This window comes from Aulonocara stuartgranti (assembly GCF_965226115.1).
Source record: "Aulonocara stuartgranti genome assembly, chromosome: 12".
NCBI classification, from domain to species: Eukaryota; Metazoa; Chordata; class Actinopteri; order Cichliformes; family Cichlidae; genus Aulonocara; species Aulonocara stuartgranti.
The window spans coordinates 31,492,359-31,507,422 of NC_138948.1; the positions used below are offsets into that span (position 1 = coordinate 31,492,359).

General features: G+C 41.7%; 1 protein-coding gene across 4 annotated transcripts in view; it reads left to right on the forward strand.

The window, feature by feature from the left end:
* Positions 1-6,942, forward strand: part of LOC309719077 (netrin receptor UNC5D-like) — a 309,431-nt gene extending 302,489 nt beyond the window's left edge. For 3 of the 4 annotated variants that reach the window (XM_082554925.1, XM_082554926.1, XM_082554927.1), the window contains one exon: positions 1,729-6,942. In XM_082554925.1, coding sequence (XP_082411051.1) covers positions 1,729-1,990 — 262 coding nt within the window. In that variant the 3' untranslated portion in view covers positions 1,991-6,942. The remainder of the gene's footprint in view (positions 1-1,728) is intronic. The other variant, XR_014280140.1, reaches the window with a different exon arrangement.
* The last annotated feature ends 8,122 nt before the right edge of the window (positions 6,943-15,064 follow it).

The following is a 15,064-nucleotide window of genomic DNA, read 5'->3' on the forward strand; positions in this document are numbered from 1 at the left end:
TATGATTTGAAATACATGTCACATTGCTTTGAAATTTCCAGTTTCATGTTCTCAATAGCTGGTAAACGACATGAAGCCGGAACAGTAGATACAGAAGATCTTTCTTACAGAGTTCATTTCTAACTTTTTTAAGGCTCTTTAAAAGTTCAAAATGCTGCTGTGCCTTCACTCTAGTCTCGCTCGTTAGCTGCTAACCTTTACTGTCCAAAACAAGCCTGCAGTGATGAGGGGCAGACAGAGACACAGTTCTAAACGTTGCTTGAAACAGACGTCTTTCTTCTCATTCTTTAAGGGCAGCAAACACTTTACACAAAAACGGATCACTTTAATGTCAGTGGCACTGCTATAGCCCTGCCAGTCTGGACTAAACTCTTCAAGAAGCTAGTTATTTTAGGTGTATGATAGGGAACAGGGAAAAAGCCTCAGCATTAATTTTTATGGTCACAAGACCAAAAGACTGCATTTAAAGGCTCACCAATCAAGTCTGATAAATTAGAAACTGCTTCGAAAGATCAAAAATGTTTTTCCATGCAAGTTAGGCATCCTCTGCGCATGTTGGTGAGTGGTTTTTGGAGCTTGCTGGTTAAAGTTATTCCTCACTGCTGAAACCAGATCATTTGCTTTGAAGGCAAATGGTCTCAGTTTGTTATTTGCATCACACTATTCACAGTTTCACAACCACAAGTAGTTGCTGAATGTTAACAGACAATTGGGATGTTCTGTACCAACTTTTGCTGCAGCACCATATGCCTCTTCTTTATTCCTCTTACATATACTGCTTCCATATACTGAAAGCACCCTGTATTTCCCAATTGGTTGCCAGCCAGTTAAAGAACACAAATTTTTCCCTAGCTGGTTACTAGGGGGACACTAACTTGTCTTTATTCCTGCATGATTCCTGCACAGCAGCTACTTGCAGCTTTTAAGGAAATACATTTCCCCCCCTAGCAACCAGGTTGCCAGGCAGTCACCAATCAGTCACTAGGTCTATGTGACTGGGGTCTTGGCAAGATTATAGCCTCAGTAACAGTCCAGTCCATCATCGCGACATGATTAGCATCTCTGCTGATTCCATCACAGCATTCAAGAAATGTTGTGCTAATTCATGTGTGTGGATACAGTAGGCTTAAAAAAAGAGCTGACGTGAACCTCTACTGTGGGCATGCATCAGCTAGCTGAACCTGAGTAAGTGCTTCTGCAGAACATAATGATCATTTTCCATGATTTTAAAGTTAGGCGGGGTGTGCACAAAAAGGAGAGCAGCAATGATGTAACGACAGAGGAATGTCAGTGAAATTCAAGGATTTGTTGCGCAATCAGGCAAAATACTTGTTAGTAACATGAAGTGGGTGTCTCCCAAGTGAAACCTTTCTCACCATTTGATTGACAGTTGATGGGGCCTTAAATATCTTAGTGTTATGTAGGTGACTGTTACTAGCGACTAACCAATAGGCACACAGTGACAAGCATACAGTTTTATATGTAGATTCTGGTTAACTGGTTGTGCAATGAAAAGTCATATTGTGTAAGGACTCCTGTAGCATGTGTGCACATAGGAAGCAGGCGAACTACCACGAGTGATGGACTAGCAGATTTACACATTTACATTTAAACTTTAAGACCACCTGATAAAGTCATTAAAACATTTGTTTTCTTTTGCAAGTTCCTTGTATGTGGCATCTGTAATTAAACAGTTACTTTCATGTTCCTGTATGTGCTCCTCTACAGAAACCTGGGGTATTTTGCAAAGCAGCGGAGTCCGTCTGCAGTCATACTAAGCCTGTGGGAGGCTCGTCACCAGGACACTTCTGACCTTGACTCTCTAGCCAGTGCCCTGGAGGAGATTGGAAAGATCCACTCCAAAAGTTCCCCCAAGGACCAGGACGAGTGCGAATCTGACTCCATTCACATAGAAGCAAGCAGTCTGTACGGAACAGGCAGACTAACCAGTCAGAATACAGAGGACTGCGCTTCTGAATACACGGGCTGAGAGAGGAGAGAGAGCCAGTAAAAACTGACAGACTGACGTATATATCTGTGTACGCACACAGTCAGTGATGGACAACACACTGCGGCGGTGCAGTAGAAGGTCACGAGGTGAGTAGACGGTGCCAGTGTTCAACACGGCGACCGATCACAACAGGTCGAGGTGAGCTGGCACCTGCTGTGGATCTGCCCCTCTCTTTTAAGAACCCGTCTGAGGCTGGACTGTAAATCTTTGTCTGCCTTTCCACTCAGTCCTTTCTGTTTGTTTCTAACTTCTTTTAATTTAGGTTGATGTGAATTTATTCCCCTTTGTGTCTGCTATTGTCTGAACCCGCGTTAGAGGAGAAGGGAGCTCCTTTTCCAGCAGTCCACACGCTTGCATATAAGTCTGAATATGCAAATAAGATGATACAACTGTGGCGTAATGTTAGTCACCTATGTTTGATCTGACACTCCCCTTCCCGTGTCAACAAATGAAAAAGGACTTAAAAGCTAGTTTTTCTTTTCTTTTAATGTCCACTGTTATATTTTAATGGGAAGCTCCTGATTGCTTAAATGTTGTGATAGTGAACTTTCAAGGCAGGTATCTTCAAAATCACCTGGTTTTATTTAAAAAAAAAAAAATCCCAAAACTGAAATTTTAGCACTTATGTGATCATTTATGCAAAAAATAATCATAAATATATCATCCCCAGTTGTACTCGGAAAAAAAGTAAGAAAGAAAACGAGCCGTTGGTTGTGGCGTAATGTGGCAGAGTGAGATTTCTAACCGTGGCATTACAATTCATTACAGTTGCCTCCTGCGGCAGATAGAGAGGGAGGAAGCTGTAAAACATCATTTCCTGGCACCGCGGAGAGGTCATCGCTACGTCTTATCATCCACTTCCCACCATTAACACCCGTCACACAGACCTCATATCAGGCCCTGACACACCCAGCTGCCCCCATGTCTACCACCCACCCACACAAGTACACAACTCACACACCACACTGACATTTCGCGGCTGTAGAGGTCACATATTTTCATATTATTCAAAAAACAACAAAGGAATACAGACAGTGTCAGACATATATAACATACAGTAACAGTATATAAGGTATATAAATCCTACGCCATGCTGAGGGAATAAGGGAAAATGTCATAGTCATGTGAGGTAATGGTAAGTGAAACTTTTGATGACCTCCAGGTCAGAATAGATTGAAATGTTAACCCCTCATCTTTATATTTGAACACACACTAAGGTTGAAGCTGTCAGAGCTTTAGCTGGTGTTTGTAGAAAAGTGTTTTTGTAATTATTTAAGACTCTTAATTCAAGGTTCAATTAAGTACTTTTTATCTCCAAAAGTTGATTCTGTTCATCTGGACGTAGCGTTTTGTGGGAGAAACGTTTCTGATGAATATATCTGATGTATTTTTTACATCAGATATATTCAAAAACAACACCCAGTGTTCTTGCAGCGGAGAGATTTGTATGAGTGAAATCACAGCGGGTCTCATAACAACCTTCACCTTGCCAGAGAGGTGCATGCTGGGTGAATAAGGCCAAATTATGCAAAATTATATTTTCGCACGTACTCCTGGCAGTCTCTAGCCGTGAACTTTCAGGTTAGAATTTTCTGATATGTGCCACTGAGATTTCTGTCTGCAACCCTGGTGAACGGAATGTCCTTTGCTCTACGCCTAGCAATGAAAAATTCCACCGAGAGTCTCACTAATTTATACTGAAACAGAAGAGTGCCAGCAAGTGACAAGAGTGGAGCTGTAGTGGAAGGTTAGAATAGTTGAATGATGGCAGGAGGGGAAAACAGACCTGAATTTTAACCAAACTAAACACTTATCACACATATCTAAAAGGTTGTTTAAGGTCTTAAGTGACTTTAAGTTATAATATATTACCTAGACTTGTTGGTGAGACTTGTGGGAGCTGTTTTTGTACAACTTTTATAAATCAGACATAAATCTACCCAAAAAACATTTGGCTGATATAAAAACAAAATACAATGAGGTAACACAGAGAGCAGGCGAATGGAACAGCCCAACCGGCACCTATATTGAATTTTTCTGAAAACATCCTGTTGTCAACATTAGCTTATGATTTTACAGTTTTACAGGCCTCACGCTAACTGTATGGAAATCTAACTTTAATTTAACTTTGATAAAAAGTTGGCAAAAGAAAATGTACTTTATTTTGAAAAAACTAATTGCCAGGTTTTGTGTGCTTTTAGACTGTTTGCAGAGGCAGCATTAAAAAGTCAGAGTGGGTGATACATTTTTATTGTTTTATGTAAAATAAAACGTAATGTGGACATGTAGACCAGAAGGTTGGTAATATTGCTATTATCAATATTATACTTAAACAAAACTAAACCTAAAAATAAAACGAGATAAACATTTTTGTTAACCAAAATCAAAATATAAATCTGGACTTGTGAGGGTAAAAATCAAACTAACTGAAATGATTATCTGAAATTTGAAACTAAAAAAGAATCCAGATAAATGCAATATTCTTAGTTTTTATTTGTCAGCTTGATAAAATTTATTATCATAACTTGAAACATTGATAGATTTGGTTTTGGATTTGGATGTCTGTACGAGTCATCTGCTTTCCAAAAACTCTGTGTTTTTATTAGAAAAACTTCTCTTTTTCTTGCTTATCAGCACTGATTTTTCTAAATCATGCCTTTCGCATATACCATACATACAATAATAATTAAAAAGACTGAAACTAATAAAAAATAAACTGGAAAGAACAATGACACAAGTCAGAAATGAAAAAAAAGAAAAAAAGAAAGAAAATACAAAACTACAATATAATCTGGCGATTTTAAGCTAACCTGAATAGCTAATATACAAAAATGTGTGTTTGGTATACTTACAGGTAAGTAGAGTGGAGTTAAGTATGGGTATAATTCAGATGTTTAGCATTTGGTCCCTTAAAACATGTCAGATTTGACCTGTTTCAACTCTTAAATCATTATCAGGACAAAGACACACAGTGTGCAATTTTGAGTGTGCTATAGCTAGGTTTCTATCCAAAAGCAAATTTGAACACAATTTAGAGCGAAGGTAGATTTACTGGGAAGAACACTGTAGCTGAATATTTTAGATGAAAGGTTTTTTGTTTGTTTGTGTTTTTTCCTGTAACATCTTTGAACGCTAATGTGACAATAACCATTAAATGTACTGTAACTGTGTGTTGGTTTTATTTGAAAATAAGCATGCCACTTTCCAGTAAGGCTACATTTCAGCATTCAATCAAATACCAACTCTTCAAATTTTCATTTTCAAGACAGAGAAACAGAAAATGGGTCATTTTTAACCTCTACATTATAATGCATAGTGAAATTTAGTAACAGTAACAGATTTGGATAAAAATGAACAAAATAGAATCTCAGACCAATCCCCAGCATTGACATTCATTGGTATTACTAAAACATACAGAGTTATAGATGTTAGCCTACTCAGAATAATAAAATGTTGGCTATAGATAAACTAAATGACTGAGGCACTATAAATGCTGTTTTTTGTTGTTTATTTATTCAGCCTTTTGTATCAGGAAAAGGAAAACAACGAATTCTTCATTATAACAACTGAACCATTTTCAGCTCTTTATCGCCCTGTCTTTAGCAAGTACAAAATGGGTCTGATGCAACAAGTGAAGATCAACCACTGCCACTGTTATACAACAACACAACAGGCAATACTATATTGCTTACATTACTGTAACTAAATAATAACCAAATCAATTATTATTTGACAAAGTTACAGATATACTAACTGGGGAAACACTGGGATTCAGCCCCTAAAAATCAAAAACTAGCTGATCTCCTGTTCATGCTGGGTACAACTAATAGCAGTTCCACACAGCAGTCTAAGAATAGCAGAAGAGAAGACTAACCAAATGATTTTTATGGTCCAGGTGCTGATACTTTTTGATCAAGGTACATAGACAGTTCCCTACCTGTGAATCTAGTCCGTCAGCATTTTTCATCTAAGTTCAATTTTCTTGACTATTTTTGCAACAAAGAGAGGGAAACAAACTCTTGCTCGGTGGTTCATCACAACTTATATGGTCACCTGGAATACACCGCTGGCACTGTACATGTGAAAGGTTACATCCATCTGCTTTTATTTCCCTGCATCATTTCTATGCATTTGTAATCAGTTTCAATTCATTTATTCTGTAATTGAAGCTTGTGAAGTGAAGAATATGAAAGGTAATCTTTTGTTTGTCTTTTTTTTATCTTTTAATTGTGACTAACTGGAGTTTGCTTTTCATTCCTACAAGTGGAGTGTCAGAAAAGGAAACGTGTGCTTTTGTAATGCTTAGCGGTGGCTTATGTCGCATCAAGAGCATCTTGTCTGTGTGGTACACACAAGCAAACTCAACGTGCACCTTCATCCTGGATGTGTATCAGCTGTGTCTACTGTATCCCATTGACACGTTGAAATTCAGTTCTTTGATAAGTGAGCTCATACACACTCTTACACAAACATATTTTCACTGTGTATAATGCTTTGGTGTAAGACTAACCCTGTTTCATGAGACAAAACCTTCACTGTTGCATCCATGACTTCCCGTCACCTGAGTTGGTTGGTCCGATGCTCTTTCCTGCTTCACGCATGGCCTTCGGCTTCATATCACTATTCTTGTGCCTTGTTTAACTACTGTAAATGGTGAATGTTTGTAAAGTACAGATGGGGATAAAAAAAAAAAAGAACAATTAATCATACTGACTTACATTAAAGATATAAGTTGAAAAAAGTATTTAAGATTATAATAATGAATAGGCTGCAGAGCTTTTCTAGTGCTGAACAGCTATGTTTGGTAATGCCAGGGCAGCTTTGCGGTATACTGTATCTATAATTATGGACATTTTGGATGTTTTCTGTACAGTAGAATTTGCAAATGTATATGCAGCCTTTTGGAAATAAATGTACAGTTGAAAGATCAACTTGTCTCAAGTTATTTTTCATTTTCCGTTGGCTAATGCACATGGGATGATTCAACACGCTGGGGGGTTGGTGGGTGACAGTAATACCCTCCTCTCTAGGGGACTGTAGTTGTGATGAAAATGAAGGGGTTGTGCTTGCAGGCATTGCTTTATTTTTTGTTGATGTAACCAAACTGAAACAAGCAGTCTACGAGGTGCCGGGGGGAAAATGTCAGATTTGTATTCTCTAAAGTGTTCAGTTTGAGTGTACATGTTTATTCAGGAGAATATAGTTTGGCTTTCGTATTTACTTATTTATTTATTTATTTTATCCCCAGCGACATCGCGGGTCAGAGTCTGTAACATGTAGTATTTGCTGAGTTGTGGGCTCTGCACCAAATGTGTCATCTGCACTGTTTTAGGTTTGTGGAGCTGAAAAGGCTGACAAATGACAATCACGATGTAGCCATGTCCAAAGGCTTTTCACCTGTTGAACTCTCAAAATGGCTCTAAATAGCATGAATATTGTTCAGAACTGAAGAAGGCTTTTAACAAATGATTGAGATGATAATTTCATTTCACTTAAAGTGTTTATGAGGTAATAAATTAAGTGAGAAGTGAAATGACTTTTATGCAGTCTTTGTGAATCAGTGAAGTTTTCTCTTCGCTTTAGAGGAAATTGAGGTTTAAGGCATCCCCAAAAGTTGATTCTGATGAACAGACATTTGGGGACCAATTGGTCATGAGAATTTGCATATCAATGATCTAGGAACTGACCTCCCAGCCTATTGTTCCTTCAGTGGTGCTAGTTTCAGTCATTATGCAAGTGTACTGTTTATAGGATTGGGGAAACCTGCAGTCAGCTGAGACTGAAGAAGTCACGATGAGTGGTGAAACGTTACAACATTATGTTAACACTATGAGTCTATGAGTTAAAAAGAATCATGCACTCACATTGGGTGGATCTAATTGTAATTTCATAATTTCTACTAGCATCAGCATTTCCCGTGAAATGCTGGTTCGCAGCCACAGGCCATGGTATTTCATGCTTGTTGTGGCAAATGCAGCCTGGCGCTGCTAGCCTCAAGCGGAGATGAAGATTGTTCTGCTAAGATCACTAATCCAGCATTACATTGAGATTTTATGAATAGCATTACAAGAGACCTTTCTAGAAACAGCTTCTATGGAGTTCTGCTTTAATGTGCCTTGCATACTCTGAATGTGGGGGTTTTCTGTCCAAAAAATGTTTGTTTTTATACATACCTGAGTTCAGTAGGCAAACTCACTAATCCGTGTGGCTGACTGACTCACGTGGGGGAATGTACGACAGGGTGTGTCTTAGACTGCCAGTACTGTAGTGATCTGAATTTTGTAAAGATGAAATTCTGCCATACCTGTTAGCTGATCTGTGTTTGGATTAAAACAATTAATGAACAAATACAGAAAGAACAAAGCGATTCAGTTCTATATCTGGTATTTGTGTGGCACATCGCATGGCATTTATTGTCTATGAAGAAATAGGGAAATATTTGAATATATGTGAGAACTGACAAAAAGTGAGATTTAAACAACTATCAAGAGAACACTTTCTTGCACACGGCTGTAAGTCACTAGCGACTAGCTTTAGTTTCTAATATTTGCAGTGTCTGTTAGTTTTGATGGACTTTGGAATACGAATGGGGTGAATGAGTTTTAAATGTTACTTGTACATGTGCCATTATACTGGCAGCAACAATGGAGTCAGTAAAAACTCTGTCCTAGTTTGGGTTTGCAGTGTGTACAATCTACTGGTAACATCAGAAAACGCTTCAGTTAGTGTAGCTGACGGTTACTAACCTGGCGTGATTTTAATTGTTATTGTTTTTGGAAGCATCATTAGCTGTATATGTGTATAAGCTGATAAGAGTAACGCTAGCATGTGAATCAAAAATGTATTAATGTATAAACAAATATCAATTTATAATTGTCTCTGAATAATGGGGAAGGCTGAAGATAACACAAGAGTGGACAGACTCCTGTTGCTTTCATATAATGTGCAGGCCAGTTACACATAAGCCACATTTCCAGTTCTTTAACTGAATTTAATCAGTGTAACCGTGTCATATAATTGTTCAGTCATTAAACACTCTGATGTTTCGGACTGCATGTTTAAAGTATTGCTGTTATTGCTGTGCATTTTGTTTTTAAAGCATATTTCCAATCACTGCATGTAATGTTTAAGAAGGTTCAGGTTGACACAATGGTTGCATTTAATGAATTGCTTCTTATCCACTTCTATTTGTTAGTCTTTAATCCCATGGAGTTGCTGTAGCATATATTCTAGCAGCTGTTTCACGGTTAAAAACCCTGCTAATGATTTCTGACCACTGAAAATAAAGGGATAAAGGGATTGGATAAGTGGAAGAGAAGGGATGGATGGAAATAAAGGGATTTTATTCTGATGTGGGTTAGGAAATACTGACTTTGTATTAACATAATGCAGCTCTTAGTAGAATATGACCATCCATCCATCCCATCCATCCATTTTCATCCGCTTTGTCCGGGGCCGGGTCGCGGGGGCAGCAGCCTAAGCAAAGAGGCCCAGACCTCCCTCTCCCCAGCCACCTCCTCCAGCTTATCCGGGGGAATACCAAGGCGTTCCCAGGCCAGCCGAGAGATATAATCTCTCCAGCGTGTCCTGGGTCTGCCCCGGGGCCTCCTCCCGGTGGGACATGCCTGGAACACCTCACCCAGGAGGCGCCCAGGGGGCATCCTTGTCAGCAGCAGCAGCTGCTCTACTCTGAGCCCCTCCCGGATGGCCGAACTTCTCACCCTATCTCTAAGGGAGAGGCCAGCCACCCTTCGGAGGAAGCTCATTTCTGCCGCTTGTATCCGCGATCTCGTTCTTTCGGTCACTACCCACAGCTCGTGGCCATAGGTGAGGGTAGGGACGTAGATCGACCGGTAAATTGAGAGCTTCGCTTTTACACTCAGCTCCCTCTTCACCACGACGGACCGGTGCAGCGTCCGCATTACTGCAGCTGCAGCCCCAATCCGTCTGTCGATCTCCGGCTCCCTTCTCCCATCACTCGCGAACAAGACCCCGAGATACTTGAACTCCTCCACTTGGGGCAGGAACTCATCCCTTTTCCGGCTGAGAACCATGGCCTCAGATTTGGAGGTGCTGATCCTCATTCCCGCTGCTTCACACTCGGCTGCGAACCGCTCCAGTGCGAGCTGGAGGCCCCCACCCGATGAAGCCAACAGAACCACATCATCTGCAAAAATCAGAGATGAGATTCTGAGGCCACCAAAGCGAAAGCCCTCCGCCACTTGGCTGCGCCTAGAAATCCTGTCCATAAAAATTATGAACAGAACCGGAGACAAAGGGCAGCCCTGGCGGAGCCCATCACCCACCGGGAACGAGTCCGACTTATTGCCGGCAATGCGAACCAAGCTCTTGCAACGGTTGTATAGGGATCGAATGGCCCGTAGCAATGGGCCAGACACCCCATATTCCCGCAACACCTCCCACAGGACACCCCGAGGGACACGGTCGAATGCCTTCTCCAAGTCCACAAAACAAAACTCCCATGCACCCTCAAGTATCCTGGAGAGGATAAAGAGCTGGTCCAGTGTTCCGCGACCAGGACGAAAACCGCATTGTTCCTCCTGTATCCGAGGTTCGACTAACGGACGAACTCTCCGTTCCAGCACCCTGGCATAGACTTTCCCAGGGAGGCTGAGGAGTGTGATCCCCCTGTAGTTGGAACACACCCTCCGGTCCCCTTTCTTGAAGATGGGGACCACCACCCCGGTCTGCCAGTCCACAGGTACTGCCCCTGATCTCCACGCAACATTGCAGAGGCGTGTCAACCAGGACAGCCCTACAACGTCCAGAGCCTTCAGGAACTCGGGGCGGACCTCATCAACACCAGGGGCTCTGCCACCAAGGAGTTGTTTAACTGCCTCAGTGACCTCGCCCCCGGAAATTGGCGGGTCATTCCCCTCATCCCCAGACTCTGCTTCCTCCTCAGAAGACGTGTCAGTGGGATTAAGGAGGTCCTCGAAGTATTCCTTCCACCGCCTGACAATTTTCTCAGTCGACGTCAGCAGCGCTCCGCCAGCACTATACACAGTGCAGGTAGAGCACCGCTTTCCCCTCCTGAGACGTCTGACGGTTTGCCAGAATCTCTTCGAGGCAGCCCGAAAGTCTTTTTCCATGGCCTCTCCGAACTCCTCCCACACCCGAGTTTTTGCTTCAGCCACTGCCCGAGCTGCATTCCGCTTGGCCTGTCGATACCTGTCGGCTGCCTCCGGAGTCCCACAGGCTAACCAAGCCCGATAGGACTCCTTCTTCAGCCTGGTGGCTCCCTTCACCTCTGGTGTCCACCATTTGGTTCGGGGACTACCACCACGGCAGGCACCAACCACCTTGCGGCCGCAGCTCAATGCAGCAGCTTCGGCAATGGAGACGCTGAACATGGTCCATTCGGACTCAATGTCCCCAGTCTCCCTCGGAATGCTGTTGAAGCTCTGCCGGAGGTGTGCGTTGAAGATCCCGCGGACTGGGGCCTCTGCTAGACGTTCCCAGCACACCCTCACTACGCGTTTAGGTGCACCAGGTCTGTCCAGCGTCTTCCCCCGCCACCTGATCCAACTCACCACCAGAATATGACCAGTTATACTGAATAGGCTTAAAGTATCAGAAATAAAACCTGCTGCATGTAAAAGTTGATTTGAGGCACAGTTGCCAGTACATTCAAGTAATCCGCCAGCATGTAAACTGAGTTGTATGGACTTTTCCAACTATACTGTCTATAAATTATTTAGCTAGATTTTACATTTTTAGAGCAATCATAGCTTCTTCAATTCCCCAGAGGTTAGAGGAGATTGTGGTTTAAAGTATGATAGTTCCCATTCATAAAGCTCAGGAAGTAAAGGTATGAGTAATAGGCAAAAGATTGTTGTACTGCTAGTCTGATTAAGTGAGGCATGATGAAACACCCTTTCATGCAAACTGTGTAAAATGTGGCGGAACAGATAAGTAAGTTCAAATGTCTCTAAGTGAATCAGTAAGACTAACAAAACATTCATAAGAGCATTGATTGCTTCTCCTGCTCTTGGCTGTGAGGCAATTGGCCCACTGAATTGTGCAATCCTGCTCTAACTGCTAACATTAGCATTGTGGCCAGCTAGGTTATTGTCATTTATGTCAATAGACAAACCCACTGGTGAGCTCAGCATAGAGATGAATGGGCCCAGTCCTAGGCAGCCATCAGCATAGCTTATTATGAAATACTGCCTGTGGAAATATAGCACATGTGTTACCACTTTGAGGCCATCTTAGCCCTGCCTCAAACTGTAACTCTAATTTAGAGTAAATATTTATTGGAAGGTAAATGGACTGATTCTTATATAGCGCTTTTCTACTCTCCCACTCAAAGCAACAACAACATGCCTCATTCACCCATTCACTTCTAAACTCAAGTGCAACTAATAAACATTCACACTCTGATGAACACATCGGAGGGCAATTTGGGGTTAGTATCTTGCTCAAGGATATTTGGCATGCAGACTGGGGGAATTGAACCACCAACCTCCTGATCAGTAGCTGATCTGCTCTACGACCTGAGCCACAGCCACCAGTAATGGCAAACAGTTTTGGTGTGTCTCATTTAGAATGATCAATTTCTTTGTCACCTGATTGCCAAGACCGTGAAACACAGTCTTAAAAAACAAATAAATATTCAGATATCATGGGTTATGATTAGCATCTGCATCAGCGATGACTTGGACCTCACAGGGATTCACTTTTGTGTTTGCTTTTTAAAAATGCTATATCTGTATACTAGTTCAAGATTGCAACTTATTTAGGCTATAGTGTCTACCATGAAGCATCCTGAGGCTTTTAGATTATTATGAATGTTAACCTCTTAACTTAGGGTTAGAGTTGGGGTTAGGTTGGATTTTAGTCACATGTTGAACATGGATAGTTTCTGCAACTATCGAATCAAGTCTCTTACTTGCAACACCATGAATATGTTCCAGCAATGGTATCCCTGAAGGTGTTTGGTTTTTTTAGATTGAAACACCATATGTGTCTTACCCCACATTAATACAGCACACATGCATGTGATGCCGTCAATAGAGGGGAACTTGTGCGCTGACAGAAGTTCCAGATGGAGACCTTGAGCCATGCGGGAACAAAGCCATGAATAGACTTCTCCTAGTATCTGGCTGAATCATAGTGCAAACTAAATAAAATACGCTTTTAGGCCATGTACACCAGCGGCTCTGACCAAAGTCCATCTGGAAGTAAGTCTTGCCACCAAGTAACAATTTGGGCAGTCATTTTGAAGTATAATCTAAAGTCACATAAGAACTGCATGTATGGAATTACCTGTCAAATCTAATGAGAACAGTTGCTCATTTAGAGGGTCGCCACAGTGGATCATCTCCCTCCATCACACTCTGTTCCTCTGATACACTCAACATGTTCAACTTTTCCACCTCCAGCTTCACCTCCTGTCTTTTTGTCAGTGTAACCATATGCAAACCATACACCATGGCATGTCTCAGTGCCATCTACCTTTCTTTCCATTCCTGCTGCTATCCTTCTGTCACAAATCATCCTTGATACTCGTCTCCCCCCACTCCACCCTGCTTGCACTCTCCTTCACCTCTCTTGTGCACTGTCTGTTGCTTTGGACGGTTGACCCCGGGTATTAAAACTCATCTACCTTCACTATCTTTACTCCACCTGTCTTTCTCTCATTCACACACATACTCTGTCTTGCTTCTGTTGAATGTCATTAATCTTCGCTCCAGTGCATACCTCCACCTGTCCAGATTCTCTTTCACCTGCTCCCTACTCTCACTACAGATCACAATGTCAGCAGCATCGTAGTCCATAGAGACTCATGTCTGATCCCATCTGTCAATCTGTCCATCACTACTGTGAACAAGAAGGGGCTCAGAGTCAGTTCCTGATGTAACTTTGATTTCCCCTTAGTGAGTGTCATGTCTCCCTTTATTAGGTAATGTCACTGGTCAACCTTCTGCTGCTGCCATTCACATCTGACCCAGTCTGGGTACTCTACAATCACACTAGAGTGGATATTGTTAGTGCTCTCGTGAAGCTCATGGCCCTCTAAATCTGGCCACCTTTCCAATGTTGTTCTTATACCCACACTATGGCCATGGCCATTTACCTCTATATGAACACCTTTACCTCCCTTCCATTGTGGCGAAAATAAAGAGCAGTGCTTTCCCATCTTTCCTAACCACCACTTTGGTGCCCCCAAGTTAGACCCTTAACTCTGAGCTGCTCCAGTGGAGCTGCTCCAGTGGAGCTGCTCAGTGCCAATAGATCTATTGTACTGGACAGCATGTAACTGTGCAAGCATCGACGGGGCATAACTGAAAGGGAAGACTTGCTTTCCTCTGAACTTCCATCGCAGAATAAATTTGTGAACTAAACATCCACACAAGCTGCTAGAGATTAGAAACAAATTAAAATGCAACATTTTTCAGGAATATATGTACCCATTATCTGTATCCATTATTTGCATAAAAGATCATCCTTTATTCAATCAATTTCTTGTCAGTCTTCAAACCTAATGTTGGAATTTTAACATTTAAAAACTTCTAGTTGCACTTCTTTTGCTTATTCACCAGTGTGCAGGTTCACTCTGTCTTTGGATAAGCTTTGTCTAATTCCTCTATGAATAAGCAAGTTCATGTAGGTCTTCAGTTCACTATCTCCTCTTGCACTGTGTGTCAGAAAGATCCCCCTAATCCCTACAGCAAAACCTCCCTCTCAGTATACACATAGGCTCTGTAACAGAAGAAAAGTATATATATATTTTTTCCATATCATTAGAATTGATCTCGACCTCGGCCCGGCCGATGAGCAGAACCCTGTACGGTCTGTCTGAATGCAAAATTCATGTCTTATCTCGGAAAATGTGGCTCAGAGATTCCAGCCACCTCCCGGGCCTTATCATCAAAAAACACAAGTTTGCAGCAGCGTGAGGGGAAACGGTGCAGAAATTCAGAAATGGAACAGACTCTGAATGATTGGGCAAATAAAATAGGTAAAACCAGAAATGTAGTGTTGTACTACAAAGGTGGAGGAATAAGATGTTGATGAGCTGCAATG